Here is a 17,214-nt window from a genome sequence, read left to right on the forward strand (position 1 = left end):
ATGTTGCTTTAATAATGCCTTGTAGAATTAAGAACTTAAAACCTGTATACTATTAAAATATGGATTATTAGCTATGATTGTATGTTATACTAACTTATATAATAAAAACAAAAAGTAGTTTGATAAAATTTGAACGTAAGGCACTAAAACCTCGTGTCATGCACATTAAGGGATACCCATGGGTTGAATAAAGTTAAATGATTTTAAAGATATCCACAAACCCCAAATTTATAATTCTTACATACCCATTTTCCTCCTTTTCTCTTCAAGATTAATTCAAGTGTAACATGGGAAAGCCAGGCAAGCTCAGCTCTTTAAAGTTAGTCTTTCCATCTCAGTATACTGAATAAAATGTTATCTTATAAATCTGACTTACTAACAACCTCTAGTGTCTCTGTGAGGTATTTTTTGTTTGTGAAATATTTGTATAAAAATTCTTTTAGAGCTAAGAATTGCTTTTATGTTTATGCACTTTTTTTTTTTAAGGTTTGGGCATTAGGTCGTGATGACAGGATTCCATATTTTAGAATGGGAGTAACTTGTGCTGAACTGAGTGGGAAAATTTGGAAACCAATCAACCTGTCTTTCTTTTCTCAACTTAGTCATGGGAGCAGTCACAGCAGTTTAATGTCTCAACAAAGTTTACAACTCCATTATGAGATTGGCAGAGATCATGTTCCTTCTGATCAAGAGGTGAAGTTGTCTGATAAAAGCCAGCAAAACACTATTAACTATACTACTAAAAATTCTTACCAAACAAGGACTGAAGAAGATGTGTCTTTTACAGAGACGTATAAAGGACATTCAACAACACTTTCTTTTGTGCATCCACCTTCTGTATCAGGAAAAAAAAATGTTGATGACAGCATATCTCAGACGGATTCTGGTATATCAGTTACAACTTCTGGAAATCCTTCTGCAATATTATTAACTCCATCAGAAAAAACTCTGGAAAAACCATTCAAGGGAAGATTGTCTCGCGAGCACAGTTCCTCTTCAGATGTTTCTGATACAGTTAGGGATTTTGTATATGATGTGTCAGACGATGAGGAAGAAGGTAACAAAACTGAACTCATTTCTGTAAATAATGCTCAAAAAAATTATGAACAAAAACAAGTTGGTCTTACAAACACTGAAGATGGAATTGTCAATATGAACAAAGATGATCATGAGTTGGCTGGTGAATTTTCAGAATTGTCAGTCATAGTACAAGATGATACCAGTTCTCAGCTTAAACATCCTGATAATTTGTCTGGTACAATTATTGAAAATGATGATTTTTCAATTCCTGAGCATGCTTCAGATGAAACAGTAGATGATTATTCAAGCAACTACTTGAATATGGAGATTGATATTTCTTGGGTATGGTTGAGTGCTAGTGGTTGTGTAGTTGATCCCCAAGTTCTTCCACCATGGTTTGACCAAGGTAATTAGTTTTATTTCATAACTGATTCTACTTGATCAGGTGTTGTTGTTCTTCATATATGTAAAGCATTATATGTGGAACTTTATTCTAAAGACTGCTGGTATGGGTATTAAAACTTTAATTAAAATAAAGTACAGAACAACATTAACATGGAATAGGAAAAGATGAAAACATTGTTCTGTACCTTATTTTAATTGAAATTTTAATTCCCATAACAGCTGTTTTTAGAATACATTTCTGCTGCATGTTTCTTGTTGTTATGGATACGTGGAACTGTTAAGTAGTCCAGTCCATTTGTGGAAAATTGTTTTTGTGTATTAAATCATCAGGAAAATTTTTAAACTGTTGATTCATTGATGTATAAAATACTCTGTTTGGTTTATTTTTGTCTTTTGTATAAGTATTATTTATATTTGAGAAAACCAGTGAAGTCAATACAATATATATTTTTGCTGAATTTTATGTTATAAATTTATGTTGCCAAATTTGAAGAAAATCATAGATTAATAGATGTTATTATATTTTATATATATCTTTTAATTTAGCATTGACTAAATTGCTACTCCTGTATATAAAATTTCCTTTAGTATTATCAAAAGTGGTGTTTAGTTGTTCACAATTTTAATGTTTGAAATGATACAGCCAGTACCTTCCAAGACAGTAACATGAATAAGCAGTGGCGGAAAGATATTTTATCACAGTTCCATGATCGATTTAGGAAGGAAGTTAGTGAATTTATGTCCTATCCTCAGGCAGTGGAAAAAGTAAGAATGTGAAATAATTTTTTTTTCTTTTCAGTTGCTTATTTCTATAGAGTTAAAAATGTAAAAGCAAATTTTTTGTGATAAAATTTGTTTGGATTTCAGAATAAATATGGAAGGTAAAATATGTACAAATATAATTTTAACTTCATCTTATAGGACCTTACATTTACATAAATGCCTTTCATTGCCACTCTGCTGGGCATTTGTACTAGAATGTGTTTTGTATATTAAAATGGTTAGTAAAAAAAGTATTTTTGTTTTAATTCGAGGAATAATTTTAATTATTCTATTTAAAATATTAAACTTATGAACTATCCAGTGATAAACCTGCTTGTAGTGCTGCTTTTCAAATGTAAAGATTTATCCTCAAATGTTTTGTACAAACTATAACTATATTATTTAGTATCATTCTCTAGTATAATTTTCACAACTTGTTTATTTATTGCAAGTTTGTTGGGTAGGCATATTTTTGGAACTAATATCTTTTTTATTTTATATTTTACATCACTGAATATTGTATAAATTTTATTTCTGTTTCTTACACTTTATGACTACGTTTTGTTAGATTTCAACCTTGTTTTGAGAAGAGAAGAGCTTAGGAACTGATTAAACAAACAAAAGAACAATTTTAGTAGTGCTTAAACTGTCTTTTTCAGTTTGGATGAGTTAATGATTGGTATATTGTGATGAATTTTAAATTTTTCAGCAGTTCTCTTTGGTTTTCAGTACTATGCACCATAGTAAAAGCAAGATCATGTCCTATTTACTTAGCTTGATGACCATTACATTGTTTAACACTAGTAAAGATATATCATATAAACCTAAATACTATAATTGTTAAAATGCATAGCTTTTCCAAGGTATGACAATTTTTCCACTTATTACACCCAGCATGTACATGTTATTTTATTATATGCCTGAAATATATTTAAACTGTGGTACATTTACAGTGGGATTAGAAAAAAATCCTAAAGAATTTTAATAAAAAAAACAGTACTTATGTTCCTTTATAAGTAAATGTAAAGCATGGGTTACTGATATTTGCTTAGGCATTTTGGCATAGCATATCAGAAACATGTAGTCAATTATAATAATTTTTTTAAATTTAATTTGTTTGTAAGTAAAGCCATGCAAAAGCACGATGAAGATCAAGTGCTAGTATTGGAAATTGTTCTTTCACTTGCTAGATGTGATTTTGCACAGTACATTTGTAGTCCATTACAAAATCATTGACAAGAACCAGACCAGCTTCAGATTGTCAGGAACTGCTGGAAACTTATAAGAATGGTAAGAGAAAATCATCTGGAGACAGGGTAGGATAACATAGTCCAGCTGCATTACTGATTTGATGGAAAGACATTTTTTCCACTCAAATCGTCTGCTACCACATTGAGACACACACACCAAAAATAAGAAATATCTAAGCTAAATGTGTAAAGTATATCCTCTTTCCTGAAAAGAAGGAAACAAGATGGAAGAACGTGTAGATGCATAGCAAAAACTGATTTTGAATATATTTTAGTGAAAAACAGATATAAGTTTTGTAAATGAAAGGGGAGAAATATGTAACAAGCCAGAACATACACTGAAGATCACACAACATTATGCCTAAATATTAATGTATCTATAAGGTTTTGAATGTTGAATAAATAAATGTAAAAATCAGAGTTTTATAATTGCTTAAAAAAATTGCATAGAACACCACTAGAGTCCAAAAACCTGGTTAAGGAGCTAGTAACACATTTCAGTGTATTTCAAAACTGAGACACATTATTAAGAGTTTTTTTCATAGTGTGCTTGAGGATACTAGTCAGTTTTATTTAGAGTTCTCTCTCTTACTTAAACTATTATGTATTATGTAGTCCTAGTGCTAGTTTTGCTTTAACAGAAAATAACAGTTCAAAAGTAATAACATAACTTGCTTTAAACAAAAGATATTGGTAAATGAATTATATCCATGAATATGAAAAATGAGTTTTATCTTGTATTGAATATAATATGTTTAAAAGTATAAAAGCATCCTTTATTTGAACAGTTTGGTAAGTATTCACAAGTGACTGTGCAGTATTTTAAACTAGATACAACTGTTTACTGACTGAATCATTTTATTATTTTGAACAGAGTGCTTGGGTGAAGACAGGTTCATGTAAGTTATGGAGTAATGTTTGTCCTTCACAATGGTTTAATACACATCTGGAGCTGGAGCAAAAAGGAACTGATCAAAAGCTGGACAGTGCAGAACTGACTTGTTATTATATAACAAAGAAAAAGAAGAAGGTATTTAGTTTTGAGATCTGTTACTTAGACTTTATGAAAATCTATAAGTGATATCATTAGAGTTTGAGGCAGGTGTATTCCTAAAGAACTTTTAAACAATTGATCTTTGTAGGTATATTTTTTTAGTATTTAAATTGTAAGAGTGTAACTTAATTTGTAGGATTTTGTACTTAAAATACATAGGAAATAAATTAACATTTTCTTAAACACTGAAATGTGAAGTCCTTTGATCTTTTTTTCAGTAGTTTGTTAATTACAAGAAATGTTTATGTGCTTTAACTGTCTTTTATTTTTAAAAGCTAGTCATAAATCTTGAGGAAGTAACTGCTGTTGTCAATGTCAGTAACTTTAAAAGGAGGTTACTGGTTATCCACACTACTCAAAACATGCCTGTGAAGTTTATCTTTCAATCTGACCAAGAGTTAGAAGATTGGGTAAGGATAAAATTTTTTGCAAGCTTTGTGCTATACACCAGTCATTATGAAAAACAACTAATCTTTTTACCTTTTAAAATTCATCTTATTTTCAGTTCAGCCTTAAAAAAAGCAATCAGAAAAAAATTGGCTCCTGAGGATAGAAACAGCTGTTCATGACAATTATATTTAATAGGAAAGAGTACCAACAAACGTGAAGTGCTGTCTGTTACACTGTGCACCAGATATATATTACAATCTTGTACTTTATGTCATGAAATTTTTATGAAAGAATTAGGAAGCCAATTGTTAAAAACTTATTTATTGTATAAGTTGAATATCATATGAAAGTTATAACATTGACCCTTTTTAAAACCAATGATATCGTTTCTCCATTTGCATTCTAAAAATTAACTATTATTATGTCGTCATATCTGAAACACTGATGCTTCATATATATATTGTGCAGCATGATAACTACTCAATGCTTTTGAACCTGACTTTTATTTATGTTTTTGGTAGGTTTGTAATTATAATGAAATAAAAACCACTACATAATCAGTTGGGAACATTTGAACTGAAAACTGCATTTCACATATACTTGTTTTACAGGCTTTGTAGGTGTTGTGATGTAATAATGATTTATAATTATATTTTGTTCTTATGTTATTTATTTCATAAAATATGCAGGTGTCCCAGAAAGAGAATTTGTGTTCAAAATTTAAATTTATTCATAATTTATATCTTTGGAAATGTCTCTAAATTTTCTGTTTTCATCCAACACTCAGTAATGCATTTTTGAATAAGTACAATCTGAGGCCTAACAATATCATATTCTTGCAGACCTTATTTGTTGAAAACAAAAATTAATTAATTGAAAAAAAAAACACCCAAAAAAGCAGGGGAACAATAAAATTGGGTTATTTTCTGTAACATATAATAAAAAAAAAAAAAAAAAACCATGATGTAATTGGATTATTGGAAGGTATATGATGAATGGCAAGTTTCTGAGTTACCAGTTCAAAACTTGTAGTGCCACAATTTGTATAGTTAAGAAACATCTATACAAAAAACATTTCAACTTTTAGATTGTATATTTATAGTTTTGTTTACTTTAGAAGTTTAGATATTATAAAATAAAAAGTGCACATAGTTGAATTTTATGGTGTTCACCTTCACCAACTTCAAAAATTTACTGTTTTCAAACTACTTAAGATAGAAATAGGTAACCTAATCAGAGTTTTAGCTGTATTTTTGTGTTTTAAATGTAAGGTAATTTTTTAGGCTGAGCTAACTTCATGTGGTTAATTAAGCTCAAATAATAATAATTGGCTAATTTCTTACACAAGTTTGTTTTTATTTTCATCTTTTTATAGCACATATGAGTAAGTACACATTTTACTGAAATCAGTACAACCAGTTGTAGAATATTTTAGCATTGTTATACATTCATACACACACTTATGTAGTATATGTGCTTTTAACCTTTAATAATAACTGACACTTTATCCGCCCCCACGGTATGTCTATGGATTTACAACGCTAAAATCAGGGATTCGATTCCCCTTGGTGGACTCAGCAGATAACTCGATGTGGCTTTTCTGTAAGAAAACACAGACACAGACAATTTATCCTCAGAAGTTTTAACCTTTAATGATAATGTTGACAAACTTCTGAGGATAAATTTTTGAACTTTAATAAAAACAAAGTTAAAAAGGTAAAAAGGTTTTATTGGTCAAAGGAAATGTGAAAATAAGAGTATTTCAGTAATTCTTCATAATAAGATTTACTAGATTGAAAAGTAGATATGTGAATCTGAGTTAATAAAACCCTTCGAAATAATTATTTTTAAGAAGTATAGTTTTATTTGCTGTTGGTAAGTATCAAATAGTTGCCTCTGTTCTATTTTTTTGAATGTTATCTTTGCCTCTATTGTTGCTTGTGAATTCATGTATAATGTTGCACAAAATCAATTAAGTATTAAATTTATTTTTGTTCATTTTATTTAAATAATTTTTAACAGTAAGTAAACCATTGAAATTACTTTTTAGATGGGTCTTATCACAAGTTAACTAATATATTTTACAATTCACTTTTTTTAACTTAGCTACAGAAATATTGTTAATATTTAAAATGAGTTTTTAATTAGTTAAGTGGATACTTTAATGAATGTTACTCTTAACTGTTGAATTATGGTTTTTATGAAGTCGTTGTAAAAATCATTACATTTTTTTGAAGTGAAAGAAGCAGAATTAACTGATACTGCATTGTAACGTCAAGTGTGCAGATCTTTTCCTGCAAGAAGTAATTCTGTAACATTTCAAAAATATTTTATATTAACTTTAAACCATGATGGCATATTTGAAATGCTATTCTGATTGAAAATCTTAGATGTAATTTTTTAAAATGCAGATTTTGGTATATTTTTTAAATGAAGCTTGCTACATTAAACCAAGCCTGCACAGACATCAGTTCCCTTCTTGGACGACCTTCCATTTCTGCTGTTTGGTCAACCACTTTTAAAGGTGATATTTATGTTCACAATGCAGAAGAAACAGGGGAAACTGGTTCTTGTTCTCAGAAGTATGTTATTAATTTATGTGTATTTGATCTTTCATCTTTATTATTATTATTAGGTTGTATGTTGTGTGTTGTTTTTGTAAGATCCAGATATATTTAAATAAAATTGTGCACCAAGTTTGAAAAGTAGTGCTGTTTTAGCTAAACAAAAGCAAATAATTTTTTTATTTAGAGAGTCATACAAAATAAAATATTTTTATATTTTGTCATGTAATTGTGAAAACCTGATGAAGATACCTATGTAAATAAATATTAGTAAAGATTTGTGAACAATTTATATGTAACTAAAGTATGGAAGAAGAGACAGCTAGATAAAATTTAGTAAAAGAAGAAAGTAAGGTATTGTTGCTTGCTGTTATTTCCCCGAGAGGGAACCAAAGGCTACCTGAAGGGGTCAGGTCACCTGTTTTAACCACTTGCACCACAGTATTGTATTGCCAATCAATCAGTCAATAGACACAAAAATAATGTTATGTAAGGGACACTTAATGTTGAAATTTATAATGTCATGGCATCAGAAAAATGTGTGCATGCCATAAATCACAAAAAGAATCATGCACTCTGTAAATTACAACACGACATATAAACTTCAAGAGCAAAAAATAAAAAATTATTTTTAATTTTGGTTGATTTTACTCTTGAAGTAGAACATTCTGGAGGCCTCACAGAAGTATAAATCTATATTACTCTGCTTCATTTTTTTCCCTATAGACTATGGCGATTGCTTGGTGGTGGCCATCTTAATATTGTTGAAACCTGCACAGCTGGAGTAGTTTGGGGCTTAAGCTATGACAATTCAGTTTGGATTTACACAGGAGGTTATGGTGGTGGTATATTCAAAGGTTTGTATATTATTTTTCCATTATTCAACTTTTAACTCGACCCATTCTGGACTGTTAAGATTATCACTAATATCCCCTGATGTTTGCCATTTGACAGTAACACTTAACCAAATTGGATGAAACTTAGAACAAACTTGCTAAATTATATCTAGTTTCAGTCTTAAAAACTTGTATGATTTGATATAGTTTTCCTATAACCTTTTTTGTCATGAACTTTCAAAAATTTTGTTGTGAGACATTATTTTGAAAAAAAAAAAGATGTTATTGCATTTTAGAGTTTAACTTTTACATATTTAATTAATGTCAAGTTGATTAATATACATTAGTATACTTATTTTAATAGTTTATTTTCTTTTCTTGATTACAGTACTTGCTGCTTCTAGCTATAGACCACAAAGATAATGTTAAAGCTGACAAAGATTTATCATTTATCTAAATTCTGACTTTTCACAATGACATAATGTCAGGCTAATTAACAGTATTTGTTGCTAATAATACTCTTGGTCAAAATCTGTTTATATTTGATAAATGTACTTTACTTTTACATTATTTGAATACATTAAACATTACTATAGTATCCAGTAAATAAGAATTTGACTCACTGTATTGTTTTACCATTGTTTACCATATTCTAAATGTGATGATGTTTACTTGATGTCATATAAGGAAAAATTCCATAACTTTCTCCTCAAGGTGGATTCCTGTTTGTGATGAGGGAGCATCACAAAGGAAGGCTGTTTTTGGTTTTTTTGTTTACCTCATCTGGAATTGCAACATCCACCAATGTGTTTGCTGTGTGTGGTGACCTATGAAGTGGAGGAAAGGATCCTGGTGGGTGAATGGTGTCTAAGGCACTGAAACACACCACTTTTGCCTTGACTTTCTGTAGATGGATAAGCGTGTGATGCTCCCCCCGCCATCACCACCAGGGTCAGTTGGATTGTCATGTTGGGCTAGGGACACAAGAGTATCAGGTTTTGGCATTTAGAGGGACTTGCTGGTTCTCCAAAGTCAGTAAAGAAGCTTTCAACTGGAGACATCTTGATGGAAACGTCTACACCCAAACACAGTAAACTCATTCCAAATTCAAAAGCTATTGGGGATATATCTATTGAGGTTACTCTCCATGTTACTTTAAAGTATTTCAGAGGAGTCATAATTAAGAGGTATTTACAGAACATTCCCAAGTCTGAAATTTTTGCTGGTTTTTTCCAGCTGAGGAGTTTCTGTGGTGAGGTGCATCTTCACTTATAAAGAAGAAATTATGCTGTTTACTAATGTTCTTATTTTAACATATACATCTCCATATCCACCTGCCCCTGTAAAGGCAGATTATCTTAATTGTAAGATATGGTCATATATTTCTAACACTCTCAGATACTTCCAGTCTCAGTGGTCATTTGAAGGCACCTTGTCATGGTTCCGGTATGTGTTTGTTGAAGTGGCAAGGCCCATGATGCCTACAAGTGTCAACTGGACTCTCACTGCTTCATTTGTGATGGTTTCCAACGTTCTTACTGTCATTCTTGTCCTAAGTAAGTGGAGGAGAAAGAGGTACAACACATAAAAACTGTCAACATTTTCACCCTAAGACTTGGAAGTTATTGTCCCCCACTCCATCTTGGACATATGCTGCTGCACTACGCTCTGCTACTACAATGGAAGTGCAGAGGGATCTTTCCGTGCCTTCTTCAGAGTCTTTTATTCTCTGTAGATAAAAGAGTTGACAAGTTAGAGTATACTTTTTCTGTTTCCATCATTGCTTTCAGTAACTGCTCAGGCTCATCTCCTATTACCATGAGATGCAAACGATTATTTGTTCACACTTTCAGTCACATGAATTTACTTTTACTAACAGAGATCTGTCTGCTTGACCTAGGGTGGGATCCCTAAAAGTTGACAGGTTTCCTTCTAGTAAAGAAAAATGGCATGGTTGTAAATAGAAGGGTTCTTCACCAAGTTCTTTTCCACATAAATAAAAATAGTCACTTTGATACAGTGGAACTGTTGAGAATTTCATTGTTATTTGGATGAAATTAAGGTTTTGATTGATTCCTCTCATCCTGTGTGCCTGTTCTTATAGGAAACATTCCTGGAACATGCCAATACTGTTATCTTTTGGCAGTTTTCTTTATACCAAAATTACATATTGTGTAATGAATGAGTTCATGAAGGGATGACACTGCTGGCTGACCAGTATGCACCCATCTTGTCTTTGCCACTTGATACACCCTCAGACACGTAGCTTTACATACCTTAGGTCGTACCATCACTTTTTATTATTTCTACCTGTCTGCTCAAGAAACTTGATTAATCAGAGCTTGATACTCTTGCAGAATAGTTGCTGTCTCCCTTTTTCATTTAGGGAGACTTTAATGGACACAATCCTCTTCAGGGTGGTGCTGATATTGGTGGGGAGAGGTCATTCTGTGGAGAGTATGTGCTCAGATCACAGCCTTTTTCTCATCAATACTGGTTTTTTTACTTATTTTCATCTACTTAGTTGGTCCTTTACTGCTATTCATTTATCTATCTGTTCCCTTTCACTTTCCTTTTGTTTTTCTTGGAGGGTTGACAGTAATCTATGGAGTGTGACCATTTTCTTATCAACTTGAGGGAGGTTGTTTGTGGTCAGTGCCACATGAATTGAGTGCCATGATGGCAGTTGGATCAAGCCTACTGGTCGTCTTTCATCTCTCTCACATAACTCAATCCTCCTCTCATTTAAATCTTCTGTCTTTTAATGACTACATAGAGGCAGTAACAAACTGCATCATTCAAGCAATGTTTTGTTCTATTCTTAAAACCTTAACACATTTCCCATGGTATGTTTGTCTATGGTGATCTCAAAAACAGACTTGGGATACCTTTTGCAGGTATCCTACTGTTTTCAACAGGAATGCTATTCAGCTGGCCCTTGCCTATGCTCAGCAGATCAGACATCAATGCTTAAAGGAATATTTAATTATGTTTGCAACTACAATCTCTTCTACCACCAGCTCCAAATTCATAAGGGACCAGATTTGAAAGGTCAATGGGAGGTATGCTTCCTACCCATTTTCCATCTTGCTTTCCAATGTGCAAGAAGTTACTGATAATCACTGATAATCTTAATGAGAGCTTTTCTCGTCTTTCAAGCACTTCTGTTTCTTCTCCTGCCTTCTTGGCCATAGAGTCTTGGGCAGAGCTATTGCCTCTTTCTTTCGGGTCAGTTGTCTCTATGACTATAATCAACCCCTTGGTGGATTTCAGACTTGCTCTTCATCTTACTAGCCATATATCAGTTGGACCTGATGATGCTCACTCTGAACTATTGCCCCATCTTTCTTCTACCTCTCTTACTCTCTTTCTGGTTGTCTTTAACTCCATCTGGCAGGAAAACAGTTTTTCTGATGTTTGGTTCAAGGCTGTTGTCCTACCTCTCTCTAAGTCTGGAGAGATCCCAATATTCTTTCTAATTATCATCCAGTTATGTTCACTAGCTGTTTCTGTATGGTCTTAGAGAAGATAGTTAATGTTATTTTGCTTGCTTCCTTGAACTGACCTCCTCTCGCCCACCCAGTGTGAGTGATGTTGACAGCTCTAATATTGAATCAACTTAAAAACTTGATCAAGGAAGTCTTCCTCAAGAGAGAATATCTTCTTTCCAGTTTCTTTAATTTTTGAGAGGGCTTACAAGGCTATGTGGAGGTATAGAATTTTGTGGGACCTCCACTTGTATGGGTTTTGTGAAAGAAAAAGAAAGGGTCAAACAAACACAAACTTGGAGTTCCTTGGGGCTGTGTTTCGAGTGCCACATTTTCCAGTATCAATATCAGTGCTATCCCTAAACATTTTCCTCCTATAGTTGCAAATGGTCTCTATATTGATAACTTTCACTTTTTTTTTTAATTGTTGAACATGAAATTTATTGAGTGGCAGTTTCAAACTGCTCTCATTCACTTGTTGAAGTAGAGCACGACAAATGGTTTTAATTTTTTTTTTCCTGCAAAACTGTTTGCATGCACTTTTGCCATGAATGGGGTTTACATCTTGATCTTGAACTCTGTTTTGGTGATGTTGTTGTTTCCATGGTTCCTCAGGTAAAGTTCGAAGGGCTTATCTTTGATAGTAAGCTTACTTTCATTTCTTACATCAAACAGTTGTGTATTAAGTGTATAAGGGCACTGAACATCCTCCGTGTTCACTCTTCCACCCCTTGGAGACTGGATTGATGTTCTATGCTCAAAATCTGTTGTTTCTTTACTCAATCCAAACTGGACTATGGGTCTATGGTTCTGCCAGGAAGATGGTAGACCTCATTCACCATTTGGAGCTTTGTTTTGCACTTCCCTAGTCCAGAGTTTGTACATAGATTCCCATGAATTTCCTTTTCACCTCTGATGTTTACAACTTTCCATGCAGTATGCTACCATGCTTTGATTGTTACCACAGCATTACACCTTGGGTTGCATCTTTGTTCAGTAAACTGTGCTCTTTTAGAATAGGTGGTTTGCAATTCCTTCTTTTGGCCTTTGTATCCAGATGCAACTGGCTGAATTGGTGCTGTTATTGTATGATGTTGCTGTGTCTAATGATTGGCATATTCCATTATGACTTGTTACCTTTATTTGAGTCATCTAAGGAAGGAAGATACTCCCAATTGGAAGTACCATCTTTTAGATACTCCCAAATGGAAGTACCATCTTCTCTTTGCAGAACATCTTTCAAACCATTCTTATATTCCTGTTTATACAGTTGGTTTGAAATCAGGTGACTGTAAGCTCTGTCATGGTTTTTTGTGGCTTAGTGGTTGCTCACAGGAAAGCCCCTACAGTTTGTGTTTATTGGTGCATTGTATGTCATTTATTGTGAGCCTTGGATCACATAGAAGCTATGCAGTACATGAATTGCACCATTTACACTGATTTTCGTAACTCTCTCTTGGGCCTGCAATTGCTTAACATCAGTTCTTACCCTGTTCTCATTGATATTCAAGAATAGCTGGCTTTTTTTTAATGTCCATTATCAAGTTTTTATGGATACCTGGCCATGTTGGTATTTGTGGGAACAATCTTGCTAACACTGCACCCAAGTTCATCTGCTCTTGTGCTGTCACAGCTATGCAAGTCCCACATAGGGGCTAGGGTTCTGTATTCAAGGCATGGCTTTCTGCTTGTTGGCAGTCAGTTTGGAGAGTACAACATTATAACAAACTTTTCCAGATCAAACCTTCTTTTGCTCTTTTGCCATCTTGTTTCTGTGAGGGTCAGAAGAAAGAAGTTGTTCTGGCTAGGCTATGCATTGGTTACAGATTTTAATTCATCATTTTCTTTTACCTGGAATTGATTCACCAGTGTGTGGCCTATGTGACACCTAAGTCATGATAGCCCACCTTTTACTGTTGTGCCATTGTTACAACTTTTAACTATATTTATTTTATAGAATTTTATTTTGAAGACTTGCCAATCATTTGACTCGGATAGTCTAGTTACTTTGCACTGAAAAATACCAACCAACTATATTTTTAAAAAGTGTTTATCATTACATCTGTTAAAATTTCCTGATTCCATTGCATTAAACATTAAACTAAGTAATTTATAGTAGAGAAACAAAACATTGAGAATTGCATTCTCAAGGGATGTTACTTCATTAGCAAACATAAACCTAATTCTTGAGATGTGGGGGAAAGTTCTAAAAAAAGTTGCATGTACTTTGTTTAAAGGAGAAAAGCTCTCAGATATGTTGAGAAATGTGTAAGATTTTTTTAAATTTATTTTTTGCAAATAATACTTGAGAGCTTTGAAAAAAACGTTTCTGCAAAATAAAGGAAGAGAAACTACTATACTGTATTTTTTTTGGTAAAAATTTCCAAACTGATTTGAGGGCTGAGAGTTGCTTCTAAAAATACATTTCAGTTGTGTTTATTTTATTGGTATATATTTTCATTTACATTATTATTATTTGTTTGATAAAAACAAAATTCTTGGGTTTTATAATCTTTATATTTTAGTAATTTACAGATCAAATGTATATGTGGAAGTAAATATAATATATTTTAAAAGTTATAATTTACTTTTAAACATTATATATTCTATTTAAAAATCCATAACATAATATTTGTCTCAGTAGTAAACTGTTTTTTTAAATGGGGAATTATTACATTATGCAGTGCTACACCTACCAAGGAAAAGTTTTGAATAATTTTCATTATACAGAGATAAATTACACTTAATAAAAACAATTATTTTGTAGTAAGGCAGTGATTTGTTTCTGAAACTCAAGCTATGGCAGTATGAGAATTATGATTGGAAGAATAATGTCACAACTCTTTCAGAAGAGAAATATTCTTGTAGTGAGTTATTAAATGATGTAGAGCCAAAGGACTCTAAACACTTGTTTTTAGGATTATAGTAGAAGATTGTGACGAGAGAATATTTTAAAAGGTGAAAATTCACTGTACTTCATGGAAGTATAAAACCTTTATGCCAGAATGTTTAGGACATTGGATACCTGTGGAACCACACCCATATCAATCAGGAGTAATACTGTGATCTGTGAAATAATAGCTATAGGTATGAAGGAGATCTTCCTAATCCAGAACATTAACGTGATTATACTTAGTACTGTAACAACAACAGAATAATAAACAAGGATTTTGAAGTTTATAAAGGCTAAGAGATTAAACATTTCCAAGCCTCTAGTCATAACTCTCCAAAATTAACAGCTTTTTTTATAAAAAAGATGGTACAAAGAAAATTAAATCACATTAATTGTGTTTGACCATAGATGTCAAGTTGTCCAGTGTAGCTTCAGTTGAAACTTTTAAGTTTTTTTTGTGAAGTACACAAAATAAGTGTTATAGAATAACAAAATACCAGTTCTAAAGTGTATTCTTAATTGAAAAGTAGCAGAAAAAAATTCACAGAACTAATTACATTTGTTGAACATGGTTTTGAAAGCTGATCTATATGGGCAGTGGAGTCTAGAGAAAACATTTTCACGATGTTTTGTCCAAGATTGACCCTGTCATCTTATGCAAAAGCTTGTTACAATGGAAATTACAGTGCTGGAAATAGAACGTAATAGTAAAATCTGGTTAAATACAGTTGATAATGGAGAAAGTAGTTCCAAAGGCAGCATTGGACTTGGAACATAATATTAATAAAATGTGATTAACTTGAGTTATTGAAACAATTTAATATAGGTACATTACTTTATGAAATTAGTAGTTAAAAATTATGTACTATTCTAGCATATCAGTCTTTCATGTGAGATAAAGGTTTGTTTCAATTAAAAGTGGCCATTAATGATGCTTGTATATTGTTTTAAAACATATAGATAGTTACTTTTTTATATTATTAAACAAGTGATGTGACTGGACCAGTACTGTCATTTCATTGTTTTTGATATCTTGTATTTTCTTACTTTAGAAGTAAAACCACTATTACAATTTGGTAATAAACCACCTGTCATTACACTTAGAACTGTAGCATCAACTTTTGCATAAACCAGAAACAAAATCATTCTTATTGAGATCTTTCTTTCTGCTTGATGAACTAGCAGTTTGAAGATGGTAGTGGCTTATGCAGTGTTTTTGATTTATCAATATCAAAATAAGAATTTTTTCTGTAGTGTTCTTGGGTAAAATGTGCATTCAACAACATATTGATTATTAATATCTGCTTTTCCTTTATGTGGTGAAGTTTTAATATCTGTAGTTGTCACTTACACTAGTTTTGAAAGATTTATACAGGCTATTGTTTGGCAGGTAGATCTGGGTGCAGCCTCAATGTCCATCAGATGACAGATACTAGATGTTTTTATGTGTATGAAAATCAGAGGTGGAACCCATTAACTGGTTTTTCTGCCAGAGGACTTCCTACAGATCGTTACATGTGGAGTGACAGAAGTGGCCAGTTTGAGTGTACAAAAGAGAACACTAAGCTTCCAACGTCACACTGGCAGTGGGTAGGTGTTGAAAAATTTAATCTTTGGCATTAATTACAGTGGATACTTTAAATTATTACAGACCCTGGAAAATATTGTAAAACTAATTCTGTGGTATTATTTAATGTGAAAGATAATTTCAAACTGACTTTGATGAATGTTACTGATGGTAGAAAATATTAATGAGCAATTTTTTTTTTAGTATAACTAACAGTGAAGAAAAATTTCTAAACTGCCTTTTAGCTATTATCAACAATGAAAGGTGTTTCCAAACTGATTCTTCACTATGATAAGCAGTGGAAGGTGTTTACAAATTGAATCTTGGCTAATACCAAGAGTAGAATATGTATAACAATTGACTCTTGGCTATAACCAGCAGAGGAAGGTGTTTCCAACCTACGTTTTTAGTTATTACTGATACTGGACAGTGTTGTTGGTATGACATTTTTTTTTTCAGCATGACTGACTTTGAAGGTGTTTTGAAACTTTATTTCATAGACATTATTTACAGATGTGGATGTTGTTTATAAGTTTTAAGGGAAATAGTATAGGTAGTCATACTGACAGTATATATTACTAATAATGGAGAGATATCAGACTGCCAAATTAATTTTGTGATTTTTCTTGAATTGTAATACAAAAAATGTTTTTTAAGCTATCAGACAAGAAATATAAAACTAAATTTTCCTGAGTACTTCAAAGAATTTTTTGTTTTCACTTCTATGGATTTTTTTGACTTGCCTGTTTTGAAGAGAAATTGCATATTTTCAAAGAAAAGTTTTCTGAATATCATATTCTCATTTCACAACAATGTGAATTTGAGTTTTCTGATTCTCTACTGTGAACAGTGGCTAGGGCATTCTCAAAGTGAGCTTCTTAATATCTTTAGTAGCTATAAAAGGTTTGGTAATTGTGTGAATTTAGCATAAATCGAGATTATATTGATGTGTTATAGCCAAGTTAAAAATAAATGCTCAAGCTCG

General features: G+C 32.1%; 1 protein-coding gene across 3 annotated transcripts in view; it reads left to right on the top strand.

The window, feature by feature from the left end:
• The window catches only part of LOC143225870 (tectonin beta-propeller repeat-containing protein 1-like), a 73,498-nt gene that overhangs the window by 32,965 nt on the left and 23,319 nt on the right, over positions 1-17,214 (top strand). For all 3 annotated transcript variants that reach the window (XR_013014119.1, XM_076456026.1, XM_076456027.1), the window contains 7 exons: positions 487-1,426; positions 2,069-2,190; positions 4,312-4,467; positions 4,767-4,901; positions 7,318-7,463; positions 8,172-8,302; positions 16,053-16,252. Coding sequence is in view for 2 of the 3 variants with exons in the window: in XM_076456026.1 (XP_076312141.1) it covers positions 487-1,426; positions 2,069-2,190; positions 4,312-4,467; positions 4,767-4,901; positions 7,318-7,463; positions 8,172-8,302; positions 16,053-16,252 (1,830 nt within the window). In the remaining variant the exon portion in view is untranslated. The remainder of the gene's footprint in view (positions 1-486; positions 1,427-2,068; positions 2,191-4,311; positions 4,468-4,766; positions 4,902-7,317; positions 7,464-8,171; positions 8,303-16,052; positions 16,253-17,214) is intronic.

This window comes from Tachypleus tridentatus, chromosome 9, assembly GCF_004210375.1.
Source record: "Tachypleus tridentatus isolate NWPU-2018 chromosome 9, ASM421037v1, whole genome shotgun sequence".
NCBI classification, from domain to species: Eukaryota; Metazoa; Arthropoda; class Merostomata; order Xiphosura; family Limulidae; genus Tachypleus; species Tachypleus tridentatus.